This window comes from Sturnira hondurensis, unplaced genomic scaffold (genome assembly GCF_014824575.4).
Source record: "Sturnira hondurensis isolate 20B ecotype Veracruz unplaced genomic scaffold, ASM1482457v3 Scaffold0013378, whole genome shotgun sequence".
NCBI classification, from domain to species: domain Eukaryota; kingdom Metazoa; phylum Chordata; class Mammalia; order Chiroptera; family Phyllostomidae; genus Sturnira; species Sturnira hondurensis.
Genome location: NW_028086009.1, coordinates 1,091,492 through 1,117,191, shown reverse-complemented (window position 1 = coordinate 1,117,191; position 25,700 = coordinate 1,091,492). Strand labels below are relative to the sequence as shown.

General features: G+C 37.4%; 1 protein-coding gene across 3 annotated transcripts in view; it reads left to right on the top strand.

Moving 5' to 3' along the window:
• The window catches only part of KDM4C (lysine demethylase 4C), a 404,720-nt gene that overhangs the window by 49,068 nt on the left and 329,952 nt on the right, over positions 1-25,700 (top strand). For all 3 annotated transcript variants that reach the window (XM_037061395.1, XM_037061394.1, XM_037061396.1), the window contains exons 3-4: positions 4,588-4,763; positions 6,357-6,471. In XM_037061395.1, the coding sequence (XP_036917290.1) occupies positions 4,588-4,763; positions 6,357-6,471 (291 nt within the window). The remainder of the gene's footprint in view (positions 1-4,587; positions 4,764-6,356; positions 6,472-25,700) is intronic.

Below are 25,700 nucleotides of genomic sequence, written 5' to 3'. Positions count from 1 at the left end.
AGGGTTGCGTACAATCACTTGTCCAAGTGTATACACAAGGCAACTACTCAATACTTCTCTTTTGCATCAATGTTTCTCTCTCTTCCTCTTTTTCTCCTTTTCTGTCTGTAGAGAGCAATGAAAACAATGTTCTCGTGAGGATAAAAAAAATAAAGGTTTAATTTTGGAATCTTTAAAAATCCTTAGTATGTTGTGCTTCCATTTCCCATATAAGAATATCTAATGTGTTAAGATTTTAAATTACCATCTCTAGAAGTACAAGTTGGTAGTTACAGAATAGTCATGGGAAAGTAAATAAAACATAGGAAATATAGTCAATAATATTGTGATTAGTATGTATGGTACCAGTTGGGGTACTGGAAATAATTGGGGGACCATATGTAAAGTATATTTTTTGTCTAACCATTAAGCTGTTCACCTGAAACCAAGAAAAAAATAAAATAAAATTACAGTCCCCAAATAAGATTTTTATTATAGGTTGACCTTACGAATTTTTAAAAGTTCTGTCTGAACAATTTAATCTAAATTAATACATGCAGGATGGGAGTAAAAGACAGAAAACTGTACTTGAACAACAATTAAATAAATTAATTAAAAATTAATACACACACTTGATATTTACAAAGGTGCTATTTAGATTTTTGTAAATTTATAGTATTTTTTGCTTCTCTAACTTTTGGGGAAAAATTGCCACAAAACTTTCTTTTTTGGGTAAGCAACTGCCTTGTTTTTCACGAGAAAAGAAAATATTTAACTCAAAATGTAACACTAATTTTGATTTTAGATATATTTATTTTTAAACAGGATTGTGAACAAATCCATGTTTTTTCTTCAAATCTACCCTGGTACCAAACCTAACTCTAACACTAATCCTAACATCAACATTAACTGAATCCTGTGCCTGCCCCGACTCAAACCCTAACCTAACCTTTCATCTTAACACTAAACCCAACTGTAGTCTCTCACTCTAACCTTAATCCTACCTAATCCCAAATTGTAACCTAACCTCTAACACTAAACCTAATATTTACAAAAGCTAACCTCAGTCTTAACCCTAACACTAATTTTCTAACCTTGACCACGCTTCTAACCCTAATCCTAATTTTATCCTTAAACCTACTGCTAATACTTAACCTAACACTAACCATAACCCTAAACCTACCCCTAACCCTAATTCTAATTCTAAAACCTAAACCTAACTTTAAAACTAACCTGTATCTGCCCAAAATAGACAAAATAAACTTTAAATAAAAAATTTTAAAAATATTTTGTTTATTTATTTTCAGAGAGAGAGGGGAAGGGAGGGAGAAAGAGAGGGAGAGAAACATTAATGTGTGGTTGCCTCTCACACGCCCCTTACTGAAGATGTGACCTGCAACCCAGGCATGTGCCCTGACTGGGAGTTGAACTGGCATCCATTTGGTTCTCAGGCTAGTGTTCAGTCCACTGAGTCACAGCAGCCAGGGCCAGAAGAGTATTTTAATGGGTATAGAGTTTCATTTTTGTAGGATGAATAAAGTTGTGGATATAGATGATGGTGATGGTTCCACAACAAAATGAAGTACTTAATATCACTGAATACAGTCTAGATGGCAATTTTTATGCTACACATTTTACCGTAATAAAAAAGTTTTTTTTAAAAAAAGCTGACCTTAATCTTAACATGAAACCTAATCTTAAACCTAACTGTAACATTTAAATCCTAAATTTAACCTAAAACCTGAACATGACCATAACCCTAGCACTAATTATAAACCTGTCACTAATCTAACCCAATCCCTAGCCTTACTTCTAACCCTAAACCTACACCTAAAATTAATTGTAACACTAGCCCTAATCCTAACCCAAAACCTATCTTAACTTCTAACACTAACTCTAAATTTATACCTATATCTAACCTCAGTTCTAACTTTGACCCTAATCCTTCACTAACCTCAACTCTAACTTTTGTCCTAACCCTAACTTATAATCATAACATTAACTCTACACCTAAGCATATATTTTACCCTATCCCTAATCTAACCAATAACCTTTATAGTAACACTAACCCAATGTTTACCTGTACTCTATTCCTAACCCAAAGCCTAATCTGAACTTTAACACTAACTGTAACCTTAAATCTGTTTCTAAAACTAATCTCAACTTTAGTTCTAACCTCAACCCAACCCTAACCTAACTCTATCATTAATTGTAACCTTAAGTTTATACCTAACCTCAATCCTGGCTTAAACCCTAACACTAACCCTAATACTAAATCTAATACTTACCCTAATCTACCTGGTGAGCACAAATTTAACCCTAAAACTAACTAACTCCAAGCCCATTTTTAACCCTAACTTTAACACTAATATTAAGCTCAATCCCAATCCTACATGACCCTAACCACAACTCTTATCCTAATCTATAATCATAATTATAACCCTAACTATAATCCTAATCCCAAAACTAAAACTAACCTTCCCCTTAAATTATCTAATCGTAACCCTAATTCTAAACCTAAATTTAATTGTTACTTTAGCACTAACTCTATTCTTGATGTGAACCATAAACTGAACTTTAAAACTAACCCTAATACCATACCTAGCCCTAACTCTAACCCCAATCCTAAAACTCACCCTAACACTAATCCTAACTTTAGTTTAATGCATAACCATAATCCTAACCCTAACTTTAAATTTAACCCTAATTATAACCCTTATCCTAACCCTAAATTTAACTGTATATTTTAACCCTAACCTGAACTCTTACCCTAACCCTAACTCTTATCCTAACACTAACTCTAATCTATTCCTAACAAAAACCGAAGCAACCTAACCTCTAACCCTAACCCGCTCCTAACCTAAACTAACTTTAACCTTAATCCTAACCCTAATCTCTAACCATAACCTAACCTCTAACATGAACATTAGCCCTAACCCTATATCTATTCTTCACCCTAAATCCATTTTTTTTATTACTCAGACTTAGTTCTGATGAAGAAGTTTAGTACTTATAACACTGTTAAATATAACCTCTTCTTTTCATGTGTGTTCAAGAAAATGTAGTATGTTTATCTATAGCCATTTGGTATGATTATCCATATTCTTTTAAGGTACTGAGTATGTATTCCTAGTAACATATAGTATGGTTATCTATTGCCTCATTTTAAATTAATATACCTTGGAGGAAATAAAATGTTTAATATCCCCATATTGCTGATGAAAATTAAGTTGTTATTATTATGCTCGACATCTTATATTCAAATTAAAAATTTTTTGTAAGAGTATATTTAAGCCAAACTGACATCATGTGCTAGGGAGCAAGATCTCAAATACTCCGGAGAATAACAGTTTTACAGCTTCTTTTATGCACTTGGAATTAAGGAGGGAACTAAGGAAGATTACATGGAGGTGGGAGAAAAGCAAGGTGGGATTGGATTACAGGACAGTTAACAAGACAATGTGCTCTCTTGAGGGTGGATATGGCATATTTCAAAGGTGTGTTAACCCAGATGCACAGAGACAAGGGACAGGGCTTGTTTAAAGCAAAGAGAAAACCTTTCACTAAAGACGTTGTATGCCTGGGGTATGACTACCTACCGTGATCTGGGCAGTTAGCAATTTATGATCACAGTATCCTGTTTGGCTAATTTCCACACTGGGAAAATAACCCTTTTTGGGGGGTTCACTGTTCCCCATTTTCTTCATAAATCAGTCGGAAGCATGCACTGATGACCAGTTTTTTGATTGGAGACTGTGATCTCACAGCACTAGGAAGGCTCATTCCCAGGAAGTCTCAGTATGCACATTGTGTTTTTGACTGTTGGGGATGGGGCAATACTGTAACTGGGAAAACTGTGGGCTGAGCAACCTCACACAGACACATTGGAATTAATAGTTCACATCTTTTTCCTACTCCATGTTTAGTGATATTGGTAAACTCAAATTGGCCACAGTGGTAGTGGTTACCATGGAAATACGCAAAAGCTCCAAGTCAAGGTTTCCCGAACTTCCCCAGAAAGCTGGTTGTTAAACATTTATGAGCATACCACTCTTTATCATATTGCATGAAAGGCAGTTAAAAATATATTGACTAGTGCACATTTCATTGTCTTTTAGCTTTATGTTAAGAGGAAAAAAATTTCTGATGTGCTAAACCAACCTTTGGAGGTAGATTGGTAATATGACTAACAGCCATTCCTGTCAGTTACCTTCAGACAATTTAAAAAATATGTACACTACACAAATATTTACTTATTTTTTTCTCATTTGTATAAATAGTACCTGAACTTTAGAAGTTATAGTTCTGTCTCTCAATTTTACATTTAAAATTGGGACATTAACAGCATCAACTAAAAATAAAGTTAATTCAAGTATAAAATTTGGTATAGTGAGTACTCAGTAATTTTTGCTTTATAAAAAAATCATTATCAGTAAGGGATATTTGGGAGAATGTGAACATTTTCCTTAATCTGAATCTTCATGATTCTTTCACATATTTGTCACAGAAATGCTGACATATTCCTCATGTGTATTCTGCTGGATTATGCAAGCTAAATAACTACTTGGAATATTTTCAAGCTAATATTTTATTATATTTTATTTTCAGGTGATTCCTCCTAAGGAGTGGAAGCCAAGGCAGTGCTATGATGCAATTGATAATTTGCTGATCCCGGCACCCATTCAGCAGATGGTCACAGGGCAGTCAGGACTGTTCACTCAATACAACATCCAGAAAAAAGCCATGACAGTGAAGGAGTTTAGGCAGCTGGCCAACAGTGGCAAGTGAGTGGATTCCGTTTTCTATTTTTATTTCTTTCAAAGATACACTCGGACATGGTCAGAAACCAAGTAGACAAAGAAGTTTGTAATGAAAATGAGTTTCCTGCACATTACTCCTATTTAACTGTTTCTGTTCTTCAGGTAGTTGCCCACTTAGATTTAGTTTACTGCTAAGAAAATTGTTCCTTGTTTTATCATCTCATTAATAATATCTCTAAATAGTTTTTTCTATAGTTTACTTGTCATGAATTTATTATATACATAATTCATCTTTGTAAGGCAAATTTTCTCTTTTTTTGGATTAATTTTTTAAATTTAATTCTTGTTCAAGTACAGTTTTCTGTCCCCCACTCCCATCCCAGTCCATCCCCCCCAGGAAATTTTCTTCGTGTGACCGTGTTTAAGTCTTAAATGATAAATTATACATACTAGAAGATGAGTGATTTAAAAATAAAATCCTTGGCCCTGGCTGGTGTGGCTCAGTGGACTGAGCTCTGGCCTGTGAACCAAAGGGTCCCTGGTTTGATTCCCAGTCAGGGCACATGCCTGGGTTGCAGATGAGTTTCCCAGTAGGGGATGTGTGAGAAGCAGCCACACCTTGATGTTCCTCTTCCTCTCTATCTCCCTCCCTTCCCTTCTGTCTAAAAACAAATAAAATCTTTTAAAAAAATCCTTGAATGACTTGAAGGGATACTATTATTGTATTAGTTGCCAACTATAGATTGAAAATATTTTTAAAAATGTTATGTTGTTCCTGGCTGGTGTAGTTCAGTGGATTGAGCGTGGGCTTGCGAACCAGAGGAGCATGGTTTGATTCCTAGTCAGGGCACATGCCTGGGTTGCAGGCCAGTTCCCGGCAGGGGACACATGAGAGGCAACCATACATTGATATTTCTCTCCCTCTCTCCTTCCCTTCCCCTCTAAAGATAAATAAATAAAAATATTTGAAAAAAACAAAAAAAGTTTGCTATTTAAAAAAAAATATTATGTTGTTGCTGACATGTACTGTGTAGTTAGGCACAAGATGGTTGTGGCTATACTGAACGTGTACAGATGTTTTTTTCTTAAACAATAGTATAATTACTATTTACATTTTGTTAGGTATTATAAGTAATCTAAAGATGATTTAAAGTATATGGGATGATATGAGTAGGTTATATGGAAATACTATCCATTTATATAAAAGACTTGAGTGTTTTCAGGTTTTGTTATCCATGGTGGGGGTTCTAGAACCCCCATGGACATCCACTTAGGGATGACGTATGTATAATTGGTAGAAGATTTAAAAAAATATTTTGAAAGCTAAAATAATGAGTTTTTAAGTACTTTTCTATTACTGATACTTTCAAGAAAGTATTTTCCTTACTAGTTAAAAATAGGAAGTTTTCATAGTGTTATTTAGGAATCTTAAGAGTATTCAGATATCTACGATAAACACTAATGTATATTTGCTTGTTAAATTTGACATCACAAATCGCAGCAGTATTTTCATTAATGGAATTTTGTTTAGAAAGTGATTTAAATCAGATGGGTGGAGAAAAATCTTAAAATTGTCTTAACTATTTTGCACTTACTGTTTTGGTATGCCTTTTCCAGATATTGTACCCCAAGATACTTGGATTATGAAGATTTGGAGCGCAAGTACTGGAAGAACTTAACTTTTGTGGCCCCCATCTATGGAGCAGACATTAATGGGAGCATATATGATGAGGTATATTTATATTTATAATAGGCTTTGTAAAGAATCATTTTATGTTACTACTCCTGTGACCATTTTAGGTAGTTGAGAAGTAGTCATTTGTTGTGCTTTGTGTGATTCATAATTTCTCGTGGGACAAGAAGAAGAAAAGACACATCAATAGAATTTCTACAGCTGGTATTTTTTAATTGAAATGAGCTAGTTGAACAAGTACCTGATTATTCAACAGTAATATATATAGTAATATGTAGTATAGTATAGTAATACTAGTAGTATTAGTATAGTAGTACTAATCTATAGTATATAACTGACTATTCTTTAAATTACATTAAATTTTTTAAAAAGCAAAGCTCATGATGAATATATTTTGAAAACAGGAAATATCCAGAATACCATGTTAAGGTAAAAGCAGTATTTTAAAATATATTCCTGTAGTTTTTCCTTAATAATTTAAAAAAGATATATTTGAGCAGACTTATCTTTTTTTCTTCCATGAACTGTGAGAATTTTTTTAAAAAGTACCTATTAGGAACAGGCTGACAGTGACCAGAGGGGAGAGGGGAGGGAATTTCAGGGGAAATAAGGGAGGGATTTAGAGGAACCTATATAAAGGATACATGGACAACAACTGAGAAGGGGGGAAATGGGAGGGAGGGGGGAGGATGGGGGATGGGATGGGATGGGAGTAATAGACAGAAAACTGTACTTGAAAAATAATTAAATAAAAAAATTGGGAAAAAAAAAGTACATATTAGTATAGTCTTTCCAGTTTCAGGAGAGCATCATCTACTAGATATAGTCCAATCCTTTTTGCCTTTTTGTAATTCTTATTTTTAATTTTTTTCCTTTTTTGAAACCTTTCATCCCTCTCCTATTGCTCTATTTTGAAAAATTTCTTGCCCAGCAAAAGGTTGAAGTAGTTCAGTGAACACCTTCACCTAGATTCACCAGTCGTATTTGGCCGATTTGCTTTATGTTTGTCACTCTGTCTGTCTCTGAGCTGTAACATTTGAAAGTAAGTTGCAGACATCATGACAGTTAACTCTTAATTATTTCAACATGTGTCTGTTAATTACAAGGCAATTTAAGATTTATATGATATCATCTAATATACAGACCATATTTATAGATCCTTAATTGTCTCAATAATATTATTTATAAACATTTTTTTCTGCATTTGAAGGATCCAGACAAGGACATCTTCTTATAATCAATAAGTGATCTATAGGGTGTTACTTGGAGAGCAGATGAATATTTTTTTCCCCAACGGCCTTTCACCCAATAAGTTTACATTCACTGGTACTCCTTGTCTGAGTCAATTATTGTGTATTTTTATACCATTTATATTTTGAAAAACAGAACAAGCTAGAAAGGACATAAACATAACGTTAGACCTTCATGAATTATTGTAAAGTGAATGCCATATGTCATCACTGACATCAGGGAAACATTACCAGCATGCTGGAGTATGCCTGTACACCTTCTTTACCTAGTATAATACTCTCCCCTTTTTCTCTAAGGATAATCACTATTCAGACTTCAGGGTAATCACTCCTTTCTTTTCTTTAAAAATGTAGCTAATTGTATCTTGTTTCAAAACTTTATATGACTAGAAGGATCATTCAGTATATTCTTATCTGTCTGCCTTCTGTCACACCTTATCGTATTTCTAAAGTTTTTCTGTATCATGTGTACCTATAGTTCATTTATTTTCATTGCTGTATATTCTATTATATGAATGCACCACAGTTTATTATTCTTCTGCTACTAATGATTGTTTTGGTCGCCTCTAGTTTTGGCTTTGTGCTCAGAACTTCTGTGAATGTTTTATATGTTTCCTAGAGTATGGAAGGGTTTCTATAGTGTGCATGCCTAGGAGTGGTTATAAGATATTCATGCATTTAGCTTTAAAGAAAACTATTTTCTAGGTCACACCTTTCTATAGCAATGTTTGTGAGTTCCCATTGCTCCGCATTCTCCCTGATGCTATTAACACCAGTCTTGTAATTTCAGCTACTCTGTTGGATGTGTGTAGTAGTATCTTGTACCTGTTCAACCTCTTGTACAGTTTTCTTTTGTGTTGTGCTTTTCTTATTGATTTATAGTTTTTTATACATCCTGGTTATGAGGTAGTATCACATTTTCAAATTTTCTGTATGGATTTCGTGTTGTTGAAGGCTGTTATTGAAAGGACTATTCTTTTTTGAATATGGACTGAGTATTATATGATACTGTGGAATTATTGTTGTCACTTTTAGATATAACGATGGCATGGTGGCTATATAAATATTTTTCTTATCAACTGAAGATGCACACTTGAAAGATATACTGGTGAAATAACATGGAGTCTGGGATTTATTTATAAGATACCTCAGAAAACAAAGTGGAATGGGTATGGTTGAATGAAGTCGGGCAAACTGTTGGTAATTGAGGCTCAGTAAATATGTATATGTTTGAAATATTAAAAATAAAAATTAAAAAAGAGGGAACATCCTTTCTTCTCCTGGTTTTTTATTAGTATAAATAACTTCTGTGTTGAGAATTTTTTGTTTATTAATAAGGTAGTACATACTCAGGTAGAAAAATGAAAAATAGGGGAAAATATGAAGAAATGTTACTCATAAGCATACTAAAGAGAAGTAGCCTTTTTATGATTTCCCTTTGGTCTTTCAGTTTATGTGAGTGTGTGTATTTGTGTATGTATGTATTTACATATGTGTACGTGTTTCCCCACCAAAGATCTGAGAAGGTTTTAATAGTATTTTAGCTTTAGAAACATTTTCAGTATTGCTCTCCAGAGGATCATTTTACTGTGTTCCAGCCATTTCTGTACTGCCAGTTTCAAATTGTACCTTTATTAAATTGTTGCTATTTTTGATATTTCAGTTCCAATTGTATTACTGATTTATTCTTTAGTAATAACAACTATCTTTTAAGTTTAACATGTTATGGTTACGTTTTTGGGAAAATGAGTGCTAGTACCACTAAGGCTTTCTTGCAGAACATGGCACCTTTGTTGTATTAAGCCAGGTTTTGTGGGATTTCCACTGGAATGGGTGAGGGTATTTAAATATTGTTGATATTTTACACTTGAAGCCCAGAGCAGTTAAATTGCTTTTACAAAATTTTGAGGCCAGTAGAGAGGCTGCCAGTTGCTCTTATCCCCCACACCAGCTTTAGGGAAGCAGTTACTTATAGTCAGTCTCCTAGTTGTGTAAATGTGTAAAACTAGGTCGATGTCACTACAAATTTCTTCCGAGCTGATGGTTTATTTTGGGCCTTCTCTCTGGTTTCTTCTCTGTGATATCCTGGCATGTTTTCAGGCTTCTGAAAGGAGAAGTTAGCTGAGGAATCATCTGGATACTGGGCTGATAGGTTGTATGTCTAAGTGCTCTAAAATAAAAAAAAACCCTAAAACAAAGTTTTATCATTAAAACTAAGTTTTAATAAAAACGTATTAAATTAAGTTTTTTATTAAAAACTTAGTAAAAATAACTTAGACCAAGTTATTTTTTCTAACCACCCCTTTGGATCATTAAGTTCTTTGTTTCTTTTTACATATGTGATTAAGAGTTAGAAGCAGGTTTTGGGGGACAGTTGTAAAAACAATGGGTATAAAAAGCCCTGAACTAGCTTTCCATATTTGGTAGTGAAATAACAATTGTTTCCTGCATAGATGAGGCTGATGGACTTTGGTTTACTGTGCTTATCAATTTACTGCTTGTGTTTGTAAACCAGTTACACATTGGCAATGCTTCAAGTGAACATTGACTTTAGGCTTCAGATTTAAGTAACTTAAATGATTAAATCCAATGAACAAAATTAGCTAGTTTGTAAGCATGCAGTTTTAAACCTTCCTCATTATTTGTAGATTTGGGAGGCCGGACTGTGTCATTTTGGTAGGACCGACAAGGCATAGTATGTTACGGATTTTTTGTAGGCTCTGTGGGAGCATTTAGTTGCTTCAGAGTGGAGCTGACATTTTCGGTGCTTTTGAGGCATAAAGAATGACGTGAGAGAGATGTTGTAAACTGCTACTGGTAAGTGAAAGGAATCACACTCAAGATACCTAAATTCAAACAAATGGGAAATAACTTGTATTTGTCTCCTTGAGGTGGATAGGGAGTAACAAGAGAGTGTATTAAAGAGAGTGATGAAGAGGGAGTGTAAGGATAGCCTGTAACTGTCAGGAACATCTGAAATCATGGCAGTGAATGATCATTGAAAAAGCCCATGTATTACTATAGTATCATTGTATTGTTGAACTGTTCAGCTCAATATTTAAATTGTATTGGGAACTGGCTTATTATGGTTCATGGCATTATTTTAAAAGGGATTATACTCCTCAATTTGTAGTTCACTTTCCCCTCGTTTCTAGTTATGAGTGTTTTCTTTAATCTTAAAAGAATGATTGAAAATAAATCATAGTGTGTGTGTGTGTATGTGTAGATGGGAGTTCTTTGAGAGGATGAGGGGATGTAAGAGAAACAGTTTGTGTAAGGTGCAAAGATGAATAAGGGTCCTCATTCTCAAATAATTCCCAGAGGGGCGGTGGGGTCGATAGGGCCAGTGGGGCAAAGAGTTATAAGGACCTGGGCCATAAAGGCAAATGTGGGGTTCCATGGAACCTGGAGAAGAGGTACTTAAAGCAGTCTTGGCATTGAAGGAAAGACATTCTTGTGGGAAGGGGGCATCTGAGTTGGGCCTAGAGGAGTAAGTTGAAGTCAGGTAAAGAAGGAAGAGAGGAGGATGAGACAGGAACTAGGTAAATTTGAGGGTAAGACCAAGTTCAGTAAAAATACTTGAATTTGGAGGCTTTATACTGTACATGGGCTTGAGGAGAGTGAGGCAGACCTGGAAGAGTGGCTTGGCATCTGAGGGCCAGGGACCAATTCAAGATTGGAGACAGGGCTGTGGGCCTGGTCCCCTGGACCCCGTGCTGTAGCAGCCTCTCCTTTCTCTTGCAGCATCAGGCAGGGAGGTGCCATTGTAATGTCGATCAACACAGGAATTGGGGGTGAGGTGTTCATGAGAGCAGTTGGTCTTGGTAGTAAAGGAAGAAGGGCCTGAGATCCCAGGGCATAGTGTGGACCCTTTATTCATTCTGTCGCTTCCTTCAGAACTTAATTCCTGAGGATGTACTGAGAACTCTGTCAACACCATGGGCAGTAGCCTATGGTAGCAATAACACTAATACATTTTAAGCAAATTACTGTTTTTTAAACTGAAATATGAAGACTATCAAAGGCCTGCATTAAGAAAACCCAGCCTTTGTGCATATGATGAAGGGCAGGGCTTGGCAGTCAGATTCTGCCTGTTGCTATTCTTTGTAAATGAAGTTTTATTGGAGTATAGCCTCATTCATTCATTTACATATATAGAGGTCTGTTTAGAAAGTATCCAGCCATGTAATATGAAAAATAGAGACATTGCTGCAGAAAATAGAAGATACAAGAAACATTGTACATAGGACAATAACGCCTCAGTGCCCTTCAAAGCAGGCACCTTGGGGTCTTACACAGTTCTCCCAATTACCATTAGCTGCCCCATCATATTTTCCTGAATCTCATCAATGGTCTAAAACCTCTCCCCTTTCAAAGGTGATTTTAGTTTTGGGACAAGCCAAAAGTTGTAGGATGCCAGACCTGGGTTGTAGTGAGGCTGAGTCAACTGGGTGATTTGGTGTTTCCCCCAAAACTCTGCAGAAAGTCTGAACAAGACGTGATGCATGAGTGGGTGTGTTGTCATGATGAAGCTGCCAATTACCAGTTGCCCGTAGCTGCAGCCATTTTTGTTGTATTGCATCTCTCAACTGATGAAAAACATTGGGGTAGTACTCCTTATTAATTCATTGGGCCTGGAGGGGCGTACTTGTGATGGGCAATACCTTCCCAATCAAAAAACACAGTTAACATGGTCTTAATCTTGCTGCACTCATTGTATTGTCCCTAAAAGCCTTTTGAATCATTTGAATAGTTTCCATGGAGGAATGTTCAAGCTTAATGCGAGATTGGATACAGATTTGTTGCTCTGCTCACTCAGTCATTTTGAATGCTCACTCAACTGTGTGTACCACCCCCACTGAGTAGTAAGTATAGTGAAGTCGTCATTGTTCACACATGCACACTCCAGTCCACTGTCTTTGGCTGCCAGGTTACATCGATGTCCCACAAACTGTTCTTGTTATATTAACAATGTTTGAACTTTTTCTGTACGGATCTTGGATGGCTTTTTTTGCCCTACAGTGGCAGAGTTGAGTAATTGTGACAGAGATTATTGGCTCACAAAAGCTATAATATTTACTGCTTGTCCCTTTGCAGGAAAAGTTTGCCAATTCCCAATATAGAGGCATAATTATTTGTTCTTGGGTAAGGATGCTCAAAGCCTTTTTGAGGTATAGGATCAAATTCTGAATGTTCTCAGGAGAATGAGATTCATATACATTGACTACATTGATATCTTAAGGCAATGAAATTGTTGAAATGTTTGATGATGTCAGGAACCTTCTGAAATTAAATAAGGTCTTGAACTTTGATTTCGAAGTTTCTATTCAGAGCTACCTGTGCTCTTGGGTAGGCATATGGTTCCTTCGTTACAGTAACATTAGCATAAGAATCCTAAGATCTGAACTTTTAAAAAATGTCTTCTTTTTTTTAAAATGCAGGTTGTAGCTTTTTTTAAAAAAGATTTTATTTATATATTTTTAGAGAGGGGGAAAGGAAGGAGAAACAAAGGGAGAGAAATATCAATGTGCGGTTGCCTCTCATGTACCCCCTGCTGGAGACTTGGCCTGCAACCCAGGCATGTGCCCTGACTGGGAATTGAATCAGTGACCGTTTGGTGTACAGGCTGGCTGGCATTCAATTCACTGAGCCACAACAGCCAGGGCCAAAAAATGTTTTCTAAAAAAATTTTTAATTGAATGTATTGAGGTGACATTGGTTAATAAAACTATGTAGGTTTCAGGTATGTAATTTTATAATACATTTTTTTATATTATATTGTGTGTTCATCCCCCAAAGTCAAGTCTCTTTCCATCACTATTTATCCCTCCTTTACGCTCTTCTATCTCCACCCACTCCACTTTTCCTCTGGTAGTCACCGTACTGTTGTCTGTATCTATGAGTTTTGTTTCTTTTTGTGGTTAATTCCTTCACCCTTTCACCCAGCCCTCAACCCCACCCCGCCCCTGTAACAGCTGTCAGTCTGTTTAGGCTGTTTTCTGTGTCAGTGAGTCTGTTGCTAGTTTGTTTATTTTGTTCATTAGATTCCACATATAAGTATTTGTCTTCCTCTGATGGGCTTATTTCACTTAGCATAATACTTTCTAGATCCATCTTTGCTGTTGCAAAAGATATGATTTCCTTCTTTTTTTTATAGTCAAGTAGTATTCTATTGTATAAATGTACCACAGCTTTTTTAATCCACTCACCTACTGATGGGCACTTGGGCTGCTTCGAAATCTTGGCTATTGTAAGTAATGTTGCAATGAGCACAGGGGTGCATTTTTTGATATGTTTCAATAAGGTCTGGTTCACTAGTAAAGAAAATTTTAATAGCCTTTGCTAACTGTACATTTAAAAAGTTAGCCTTTTGTTAAAGAAGAAAACACACAAAAAAAGAAGGTAAAGAAAAAAGAGGAACAGGGAGAAAAAAGTACTATGTGGGATAATTTGGCTTGCCTAAGGGTCATGAAAGTCAACAGGTATCTGTTGGAAAGAGAGGATAGAACATTTCTGGATAGCCAGTAGCCACGTGTATTTCCACAGGCCTTTGAAGATGGGATGTGTTCTCCTTGTTTTGTGTGTGAGCTCAGAAAAAGGTCAAGATTATTTACTTACTTTAGTACAGTACAGAGTGTTGTTCAGGCATGTGGTGTATGCTACTTAAGGCTGCATTTCTAGTACTACCTGTCGTATAGTATAAGGGTGATCCTTTTAATGTTGATAGTGAATGGTTCATTGAATGAGGTTGAAAATGAAATTCCATGTGCTTTGCTTAAACTGGCTATTATCTCCCTAATCCCTAACACTAGAAGGATCTCCCAGAATATTATCTAATTCCAAAAGATTCTTCTTTACAAGATTTTCCCTTACTTGAGGGGTGACATCTCCTCCTGTAAGCCCCACCCACCTCCTCTATCACCCAGGCCTTCCGGCAGGGCAGTAGTGTTTCATTCTTGTTTACAGACCTTCAGGTAATTGCACCTTTGTTAAGTACCTCAGAGACCTAATCACATTAGGAGACAGGGTTCTTAAACAGCCAGCTGTGGAATTCCTTGGGGAACATCTTGCCATATATCCTGATATATAACTCAGGCAAGATTTTATAAGCAGAAAATGGGCTTAGGATGTAAACTCAAATCCCAGTGTCTGAAAAATATATAAAATATTTTAAAGGAATTATATTTCTAAGATTTCCTTTCAATATTAATTTGCTGGTCTATTGCTTTTGTCATGCAGGTATATATGTATGTATGTATGTATTTATTTATTTTTAATTATTTTATTTATTTGTTTCTAGATAGAAGGGAAGAGGGGAGGTGGAAAGAGAAGGAGAGAGATATCAATGTGTGGTTGCCTCTCACATGCCCCCAAGTAGGGACCTGGCCCACAACCCAGGCATGTGCCCTGACTGTGAATTGAACCGGCAACCTTTCAGTGTGCAGGCCAGCACTCAATCCCCTGAGCCACACCAGCCAGGGCTTAAGTATAATATCCTATACTTTGTATTTCTCCTTGAGAGGTAGTGATTTTTTTCTTTTGCTATGGTTAGGTGTGTATATGGGGTCCTATTTCTAATTTCTGTTAAATGTCTTATTACAAATGCATACATTTTAGGGTAAAAATGACCTTTTTGTTAATATAAATGTTATATATTAAAAATTGGTATTATATAAAATTTAAATCACTCATAATCCTTTCACTCAGAGACAACAGCTGTCAAAAATTTTTATCGTATTTCCTTCCAATTTTTTCTCAATTTAATGCTTGATAATTATTTTTCAAAAGCAGATGTGGTGTCACAATGAACATAGTTCGGTCTTATCTTCCCGTTCCTTTCCATTTTAAACACGTTGTGAATGCTTTTTAAAAATGATAGATGTTCTTCAACAAGTGATATAACATTTATCTGTCTTTTATTGGTGGGATGGTTTTTTGAAACAGGTGAAAACAGATAACTGTAATGTGAAGAGGGCTGCAGGTGGGCTGTGGAGGCCGGGAGGGACCTGGTTTTGCATGGGTCAGTGTAGGGTGTAGTTTACAATCTACAGTGGGGTGGCAAAGTCATTGCTAACCAGAGAATGGCTCTTTGAACCAGACACACTGACTGCCTTATTTCCCGCCTTTTCTTCAGCAGTCTCTCAAAATGGAAGTCTGTAGTAATCAGCACAGAATATTTAACCCATTTACTTATATAATCAATGTTCATTGTCCTTAGCTGTGACTTTTGGGGAAGCTCAGTCTTTGCTCTAAAGTCTTCATCTGTAAAGGGAAGGGATTGAATTAACAGTTGTCTTAGGTTCCTTCCAGTTTAAAAATATTTGCTTTACAATACTTCTTCTTGAAGCAGTTTCTTCAAATTTCTTCTTTCATATGACTTTTTATGAGTTCTAGATTTCTTTTGTATTAGGATTTTGTTAAGATCCTTTTTATAAGAAATCTGTTGGCTAAATCATGGGAATATTTTCACAGTAAGATTTTAGTTTTAACAGCATTTAGTCTCACAGGTGACATTATTTTCCTCTTTTCACATGGACTAGCTTAAATACGTTCATCCACCAGATGGTGCTGTGGGACAACAAATTTATCTAAGGCTGTGGTTTTCCAAATGAACAAGATTTCACTGAGTCACCAGCAGAGTTCCTTTCCGTTTTTGTATTTTTATCATGTCAGAATATCATTTATCCTAAAATAAGAAATAATTTGAAGCCATTACACTAACTTGTGTACTTTTCACACCCAAGGTAAAATGTCATTATTTTCGCCCTGACTGGTTGTAGCTCAGTGGATTGAGCGAGGGCCTACGAACCAAAGGATTGTGGTTCGATTCCCAGTCAGGACACATGCCTGGGTTGCAGGCCAGTTCCCAGCAGGGGATGCACGAGAGGCAACCGTACACAGATATTTCTCTCCCTCTCTCTTTCCCTTCCCCTCTAAAGATAAATAAATAAAATCTTTAAAAAAGAAAATAAGATGTCATTATTCTAGACATATTTTGGAGCAAAGACAGTTATGGACTATAATAATGTGACTTTCAGATTTTTGTTTTGTGAAATAAAGCTTTTAGTTAATCAGAACTCATTATCTGCAGGCATGTTATGGCTGGTCTTTAATGAATGAAGTCTTAGCCTTCATGATCCCAAATTATACCACCCAGCCAGGGGAGGTGATGATAGTTCTGTTCACATTGCATCAAGAATGTTGCATGTCTGGAGTCTTTGTTTTCCGAGTGGATATTGTCAGGGAATTGTTGATGGAAGAGAGTTAAAGTTCACCCACAGGATGACCTCATAGTATATGGCTACTGCCCTCAAGTGTCTTTGCGTGTACAGCTGCCCCAAAGCAGATTAGGCTGCCCTCAGGATAAGGAGCTACTGATTCCAACCATGGAATGTTCACAGGGAAAACTGGCTGATCTTGTGTCAGAAATGATTTAAAAGACATTTGGAATGAGTTGTTAATTTTTGTTTTAACTCTTCTCTTCACGTCTCAACTTTTAAAGCTCACCAAAGTACACTTAGGTGGTCAACAAAGTGTTAAATTGTAAACCTACAAATATATGCGGAGTCCCATGCTGAATGTTTTATGGGGGTATGAGAAGTGTTAGGGATATGAGGTGTTTGCCAGTGCAAGGTGCTGATCAGGTAGCTGGAGAGTCATGAATCGTTTCTCTGAGGGACCAATAACATGTGCAGGGCAGACTAGGTACCTCATGGTGGTAGGAATACCAGGTACCATGGGAATGTAAAGAGGTTAAGCTTCTGGGGGACTGAGAATCCCTGAGAATTCAGGACATTGGTAAGCATCAACATGTGAGCCATAGAGAAGAACGAGGATGCTAAAATGTTCTAAGGGTACTGGGTGATCAGTATGCCCGGTAATTTCGATATACGAGGTCTGTCCAGAAAAAGTCCAGCCATTGTTAGTATCACAAGAATGGTTTGTGCCACATTGATGTATATTTAGTTTGGCTTATTTTTTAACCTTATTAAAATAGTATCACTTTAGGTAATCCTGGGAATTTGGTTTTTTCTTTTCTCCCCCTTTTTTGTTGAGTTTATTGGGGCAACATTGGTTAATAAAATTATATAGGTTTGAGATGTACAGTTCTATAATACAGCAACTGTATATTATATTGTGTGTTCATCACTCCAAGTCAAATCTCCTTCCATTACCATTTTTATCTCCATTATAGACTTCGGGTTTTTTTTCACTGAATAGTAGGTTTTGTGTGAGCTATTGTTCAGTCATTTTAGTTGCTGGATAATACTTCATTTTATGAAGTTACATTTTATTTTTGTTTTGCTGCCAGGGGATATTTTCTTTTTTCTCTTTGAAAAACAAATATTGCTACTATGAACATATGATTCCTACATATGTAAAGAAGTTTCCCTAAAGCATAGGTGGCAAACACAAGGTCCGTGGGCCGAATCCAGCCCTCCACCTTGTTTCATCCGACCTGGCACCTTGTTTCCAACAGGCGGCAGCTCTGAGCTCCTTGCCCCTAGTTAGGGAGTAGTTACATTTATACAATCTGAAAATTACATTTGGCCATTTAAAGGCAACCTCGAGGCTGATGTGGCCCCCGGTGAAAATGAGTTTGATACCCCTGCTCTAGAGCCTTCACCTAGGAATGGAAATGCTCCCTCATAGAGTGTCCAACTTCACTCTAGATACTGAATTGTTTTCCGAAGGGTTTGTGTCAATTTATGCTCCTCCAGCAGTATATGCTTATGTTTAAGACAGTCTTACTGAGGTGTAATTTACAAACCACAAAATGTAAAAATTCAGTGATTTTTGTGTAACCATTGCTGCCAACCCAGTAGTAGAATGTTTCATTACCTCCAAAAGCTTCCTCGTGTTTACGAATACGTCCTTTTTGGCACTTACTATTGTTCACCTTTTTACTTATTGTCTTATGACTAAAATGTCTTGTGTGTGTATTTGCATTTTTCTTTTTTTTAAATATATTTTATTGATTATGCCATTACAGTTGTCCCGTTCCCCCTTCACTCCCCTCCACCCTGCACACCCCTCCCCCACCATTCCCCCCTTTCGTTCATGTCCATGTGTCACAAGTTCCTTAGTTTCTGTATTTCCCATAGTATTCCTGCCCTCCACCTATCTATTTTCTACTTACCGTCTATGCTACTTATCTCCGTACCTTCTTCCCCCTTCTCCTCCTCCCACTCCCCTGTTGCTAACCGTCCATGTGATCTCCATTTCTATGGTTCCACTCCTGATCTAGCTGTCCTCTTAGTTTGCTTTTGTTTTAGGTGTAGTTGTTAATAACTGTGAGTTTGCTGTCCTTTCACTGTTCATATTTTTTATCTTCTTTTTCTTAGATAAGTCCCTTTAACATTTCATATAATAAGGGCTTGGTGGTGATGAACTCCTTCAATTTGATCTTATCTGAGAAGCACTTTATCTGTCCTTCCATTCTAAATGAAAGCTTTGTTGGATAGAGCAATCTTGGATGTAGATCCTTGCATTTCATGACTTGGAATACTTCTTTCCAGCCCCTTCTTGCCTGTAAGGTCTCTTGAGAAATCCACTGACAGTCTGATGGGAACTCCTTTGTAGGTGACTGTCCCCTTATCTCTTGCTGCTTCTAGAATTCTGTTCTTCAATTTAATCTTGGCTAATGTAATTCTAATGTGCCTTGGTGTGTTCCTTCTTGGGTCCAACTTCTTTGGGACTCTCTGGGCTTCTTGGACTTCCTGGAAGTCTATTTCCTTTGCCAGACTGGGGAAGTTCTCCTTAATTATTTGTTCCAATCAGTTTTCCACTCATGGCTGTTCCTCTTCCCCTTCTGGTACCCCTATAATTTGGATGTTGGAATGTTTAAAGATGTCCTAGAGGTTCCTAAGCCTCTCCTCATCTTTTTGAATTCTTGTTTCTTCATTCTTTTTTGTTTGGTAATTTTTTTTTCTTCCTTCTGGTCCACTCCCTTGATTTGAGTCCCAGTTTCCTTTCCATCACTATTGGTTTCCTGTGCATTTCCCTTCATTTCATCAGTTTAGCCTTCATAGGTTCCTCTAATTTGTGGCTAAAATCAACCAATTCTGTGAGCATCCTGATCACCAGTGTTTTGAACTGTGCATCTGAAAGGCTGGCTATTTCTTGGTCACTTAGAATTGTAGGCTCTGGAGCTTTGAGTTGTTCTTGAGTCATAATGTTTGGTCTGTTCAAACCTGTTATGTATGAGGGGTGGAGCCTTAGGTGTTCGCCAGGGCCGAGAGACCAAGTGGCTGGGTTGTGACGCTGTATGTGGGGGCGGGGTCAGAGAGGGAAAAAAAATGGTGCTTTGCTCCGCTCCACTCTCTCTCAGATTTCTGTCCCTGCTGCGGCTTCCCACAAACAAATTGGGCCCCTCTGGTGCTGGTTCCCGAGTGTGTGGGCCCGTGTACTCTCCAGGACCCTGTGGGTCTCTCCAAGGAACTGTCTGTGGGCCTGGGAGCCTCTCCCGGCCCCTTGATCCCAAGAAAGTCTATCCAGTTGGTGCTTTCAGGCTCTAATTCCCGTCGCTGGGGCCCTAGCCAGAGCAGTCTGTCTCACTGTTTGCTCCTTTGCTTGGTTTATCTGCATGCAAATGTGTGACTGCACTCAGCCAGCTGCCCTGCACCCTCACTGGGCCTGCCCATCGCCACCCCATGCCTGGGATCTACCAACCACCTCCGCTTCGCTTCCGGGTCGGTTGGACCGGTTGGACCGAAGGATCTTTCCAGCCCAACCCTGCTCTGCTGCTGACTCTGCCCCTCTTACTGGTCTGGTGGAGTGGATCGTTGTTGTTGGACTTCCGTACAGTTCAATTTTCACTGTTTTGGCTGTGTCTTTGTTTCTCAAACTTAGCTGTCTTTAAATTTAGTTGTGGGAGGGGGCACAGTGTTTCCACCTACACCTTCATCTTGGCCCGAAGCTCTGAATTTGCATTTTTCTGACCACAAATGATATGAGAATATATTTTCATGTCTTTATTAGCTATTCATGTTCTTCTTTGGTAAAACCTGCTCCTATTTTTCTATTAGAATGTTTGACTTTTTTTTATTACTTGGAATTATTTATGTATTCTGGATACGAAAACTATGCCAGTTGTATTGGTTGAGTTATTTGCTTTAGTTGTGGATTGTTCTTTTCATTTTTTTAAACAAAAAATGTGTAATGTTTTCAGTGTTGTCCTTTTTTTTGTGATAACCAATTAGTTTTTCATTTTTTTAAACAAAAAATGTTTAATGTTTAATGTTTTCAGTGTTGTCCTTTTTTTGTGATAACCAATTAATTTTAATTTTAGCTCCTGAAGCTATGATAAAAGGTTCACTTTATAAACTTCATGGGACTGTTGAACACATTCAATGAAGTGATGACTGCACAATATCACTTGGTATCTCAAAATCAGGAACATATTTTTGAAATATTTAAATATAATCTACAGAGTTTAAAATAAAATTAGAAGCCATTCACAGCTTTAATGATTGTCAATTAAGTGCTTGTTTTGCACTTAATACTTATAGAACATCCAATATGTAATGGGGGTATTGAAAGCCATTTCAGATTCTCATCCTTTTATATATGCCCTATTGGGAAGGTTTCTTTTGTAAGTATGTGACTGATCAGCATACTTAACCTGGCGAGCACCACGAGGACCAGAACAGCAAGTAAAGTTCTATCACAGTTTATGTACTTTTTATTTTTTTAATTAGTTAGAAATAAATAGTGAGAATTAAATACCTGTCTTTACATGTATACAAAGTATGCTGTGAAAGCACATTTACAAACAAAAATATCGGGCAACTATTTTGTTGGGAAAATGATGTATCAAGGTAAATAGCAAAAGCATTACAGTAATTGTCTTACTGTGGAAAGATCAATTCTGTATTTTATATTATATCAAATAAAACAGTTTTAGTTTTTTGAATCCCCAATCCAGAATTACTTGAAAAGTAGTAAGACCAAGAACCATTGAAATGCCTAAGTCCAGAATGAACCCAAATATTTGGCCACATAGAAGATTATCATTCAAGAGGAGGAGCTAATGAAGGCTTTATAAGCAGTTTTATTCTACAAGCACAATAGGGATTTTGGCCACTGGGAAATAAAGGCTGTGGCATCAGTAAAGGTCTGAGATACCTTACACATACTTAATCTACTTTGCCTTTCAGACTTTCCGTCTTATATTTTGTGTACTGCACTCCGTGTCAATGTCTTAAATTTTATCTTCAGATTAACTACTTATTTAACACTCTCATTGAGATTTTTAGTTTAATAATGTTAATGAAATCTCAATTTTTAGTTTGCTTTTAGAAATCCACCCCACCCCTCCAGATCTGATTGGTCATTACAAATAGTTTATTTTACTTGCTTATCTTTGTGATTCCAGTTTTTATATCTTTAAACATTTTATATATTTTAATGTTTCTCTGATAATTCTGAGATCAACAGTCCTTGATATCAGGTCGGGGAGCGTTCTACATGCTTTGTCAGCTGTTTTTGCTGCTTCCATGTTGGCTTGCCTCCCTGGGTGAGGGTGCTTTTTGGCTGTATGTTTTGGCTTCATCTTAATTTGTGGAAAATTTGCCGGTTTTGATGGAGGAGGCTCTTCTCTCAAAAGGATTTGGGTTGTTTCTGCCTGGAACCAGAGATGCCATTAACCCCAAACCCTTAATGGTCCAAATGCAAGGCAGAGTTCCAAGCCCTCTGCTGGCTGTTATTTGGGTGTACATTTTCCCTTTTTTCTTCTCTGCTCTCCTTTTCATACTCATATTTACCTTTTAAAGGCAAATAGTCTCTTTATATGGCCTTTTTGTTGTAGAATTTTGTTTCTTTCAAAACCTGCTCTCCATTAGTTATTGTCCAGACTTTTAGAAAGAGAAGAACACACACACTGCTTAACATTGTCAATATTTTGATGTGTAAATATGAAAAAAAGGTTATCTGTTTTAAAAGTAAAATGTTTAAATAATGTGATTTTTTTGTGCATAGGAGGAAGCACGAAGAGCTATCATGTCATGCATTGTAATTAACTTTAAAGCTAAATGAATTGCATGTGGGTCCAATTTTATTCTTATTGTGTAAAGATCCTAAGGAGATTGCCAGTGTGTCTTAAAATGTGGACCTAACGGTTCATTTTAGTTAGTGAAATGTACAATTTTCAGACATTATTGTCTGAAATGGGCTGAATTTTGAAGTCTTGAAAGAACCAACCACATTTTATTTTTCTCTCTCTATGTACCTTGTCTTTGAAACTTAATGGCTTATTACAGCCATATAAATTAGTGACAGTAACATACATTAGCTTAGGCCTAACTTTCCAGCAAATTAGTGGTGATTGCATGGATGGTCTTTTGTTTGGATCACAGTGCACTGTTAGGTGTTGACTGGGCTGGGGTTTTATCAAGAGTGGTGGAGTCAAATGAGGAAAAGCAGAATTAAAAAAACATAAAAATTAGTGTTTTTAATAGTTAAGAGATTTTATTATAATAGCTGTAATTACATTTCTTGTTTGTTGAGATGAAAACTGAAAATAAGTATGTAAAAGAGTTGATTACTAATTGTGTACTGAAAGCAGTAAGAGGTTCCAGGACACCAGATAAACCAGTTCTGAGGTTTTCCCTATGATAATGTATAACAGCTCCAGCTTCTTCAGTGTTTATTAAAATACAAAAGAAGAAATTAGAGGTGGTTGATTTTAACATGATTTTTAAAAAATATTTTATTTTTAGACAGAGGGAGAGGGGCGAGAAAGGGAGAGAAACATCAATGTGTGGTTGCCTCTTGTGTGCCCCCTACTGGGGACCTGGCCTGCAACCCAGGCACGTGCTTTGACTGGGAATTGAACCAGAGGCCTTTTGGTTTGCAGGCCGGCACTCAGTCCACTGAGCCACATCAGCCAGGGCTAGAGGTGGTTGTTTTTGATCTCAGATCTGACCCTTGCAGGCTGAGGAAGTGAAAGTACATTTGGACAGAGGCTCTGAGGAGCTCTGTTCTAAGATGACTGGCCACCTTCCCATGTTCCTATTAGTGGGACCCAGGTAACCTGGAGTGCGTGGTGACCATGGATAGCTTCTGCTCAGGCTAGACTGGTGTCCCACTGAAGCAACTATACTGACCCAAGGGTAGGCTAGGGTCCCTTCAAGGGGTCTGTGAGTGGTGGCCTCGGCGTGCAGCCTATCCCCTGGGTAGTGGTATAAGCACAGGTAACAAGCATAAATGCTATGGGATGCAGGTAACCCAGTGAGTCACTCAATCATGGACCATAGGTGACCATGCAAATGTACTGTGGTTGGTTCTTCCCACTGCATGTTCCAGACAGGAGACAGACCATGGGTATCTTGGACTCCAGCCTTATTGCAGAACCTACAGTTGGCACATTTCTCCTTTCTCTTGTATTTATAACTATTTTAAGATTTTATTTGTTTATTTTTAGAGAGGAGGGAAGGGAGGGAGAAAGAGAGGGGAGAAACATTGATTGGCTGCTTCTCATATGTGTCCTGACCAGGGACGAATCCAGGCAATGTGCTCTGACTAGGAATTGAACTAGCCACCTTTTGCTTTGTGGGAGGACGCCCAACCAACTGAGCCATACCTGTTAGGGCTGTTTGTAACTATTTTTAAAAAATGCACTGAGTTTGGGTTTCAAACCAACCACTAAAATAGATCTAAAGCCCAGAGGAGGAACATTGGGCTGATCTGACAGTGACTCCAGAGGCCCTGGCTGCCTAAAATCACTTCTCAGTACTAAACACTGGGTTGATTCTCTTTGTACAATAAAAATAAAGCTGACTAATATTGCATAGGAGAATCAGATACTGCCTCATCAGAAACAGGAACTGTTTTCATAAAAAAACCAACAACAACCCCGGTGCTGGCTGTGGTTGCACATTACGGTGTGGTAAAGCATGCTGGGCCTGGCCATGGAGATAGCTCTGGCGCTCACCCCACAGGGGCTCTTCTGCCACATGAGAAGAAAGCAAGGGTGAAGGAGGGAGTGAGGCGGGAGAGAGGAGTGTGGCTCACTTCTGGTTCTGGAGCTGAGTGGACAGCCAGTCCAGTCCCTCACCAGTGCCCCCACTGGTGGCACAGGTGGCCCGAATGCACCAGTTCCTGTAGTGCAAAGAGTGCAGGCACAGCTTGTTCATGATGTTAGGGAGAGGGAGGTCCTACTTGTTTTTGAACATGAGCAGGTCAGCATCCCCTTGAGCTCCTCTTGGGCCTCATTCATGTGCTCTTGGTCATCGCTGTTGAATATGAGACCTTCTATATTCTGGAAGTAATGGAGCCACAGAGGCCAGGTCTTGTCCTGGTTGCCCACATCCCTCTATGGTCTCCACATAGAAACCTATGATGGGGATGGTGGACATGATCTTACTCAGCTTCAGTTTGTACAAGTAGTGGTCTTCCCCGTAGCATACAGGCTCCTGATAAGAATGCAAATTTCTTTTTTGTAAAAAAGGCCCTTGAAGAGGTTTGCAAAGATATTCTCCATGCTGTAGACTGGAGGGAGAAACACTGTCTAGAGAAACCCTTAGTATCCCTGGTGCTCCGAAGCAGGCATTGATTTCACTTCCATAAGATGGCCAAAAATTAGTATTACTTAATTAGTTTAAGCAAAAATAACTAAAAAATACTGCACAGTAATGTGTTATTGAGAAATACCATGTTATAATGCTGTATTATAAAAATGGGACCCAAGCTAGTATTTATGAAAGGATTGATTACAAAGAATTGTGGTTTTCTAGACTGACACCACATTTGCTGCTGAGGAGACTGACTGCTTTGTTCTCATTTGTAAACAAGGAGGGCTGGTAAGTTACTGAGCATGTCATTTCTATCTGTAAAATTAAGGGTGTTTTACATTTGTTTTCTCATCATTGGGATTATCCCAGTGCTTTATGAGATCCCTGTTCTAATAATTACTGAATACCTACAGAGTTTTAAGACTTAGATCCAGCTTTTTGGGTAGATATCAGGTATAAAGAAAATGTTCCTTTAAAAACTTTTAAAGGTATTTTTGCATGCATT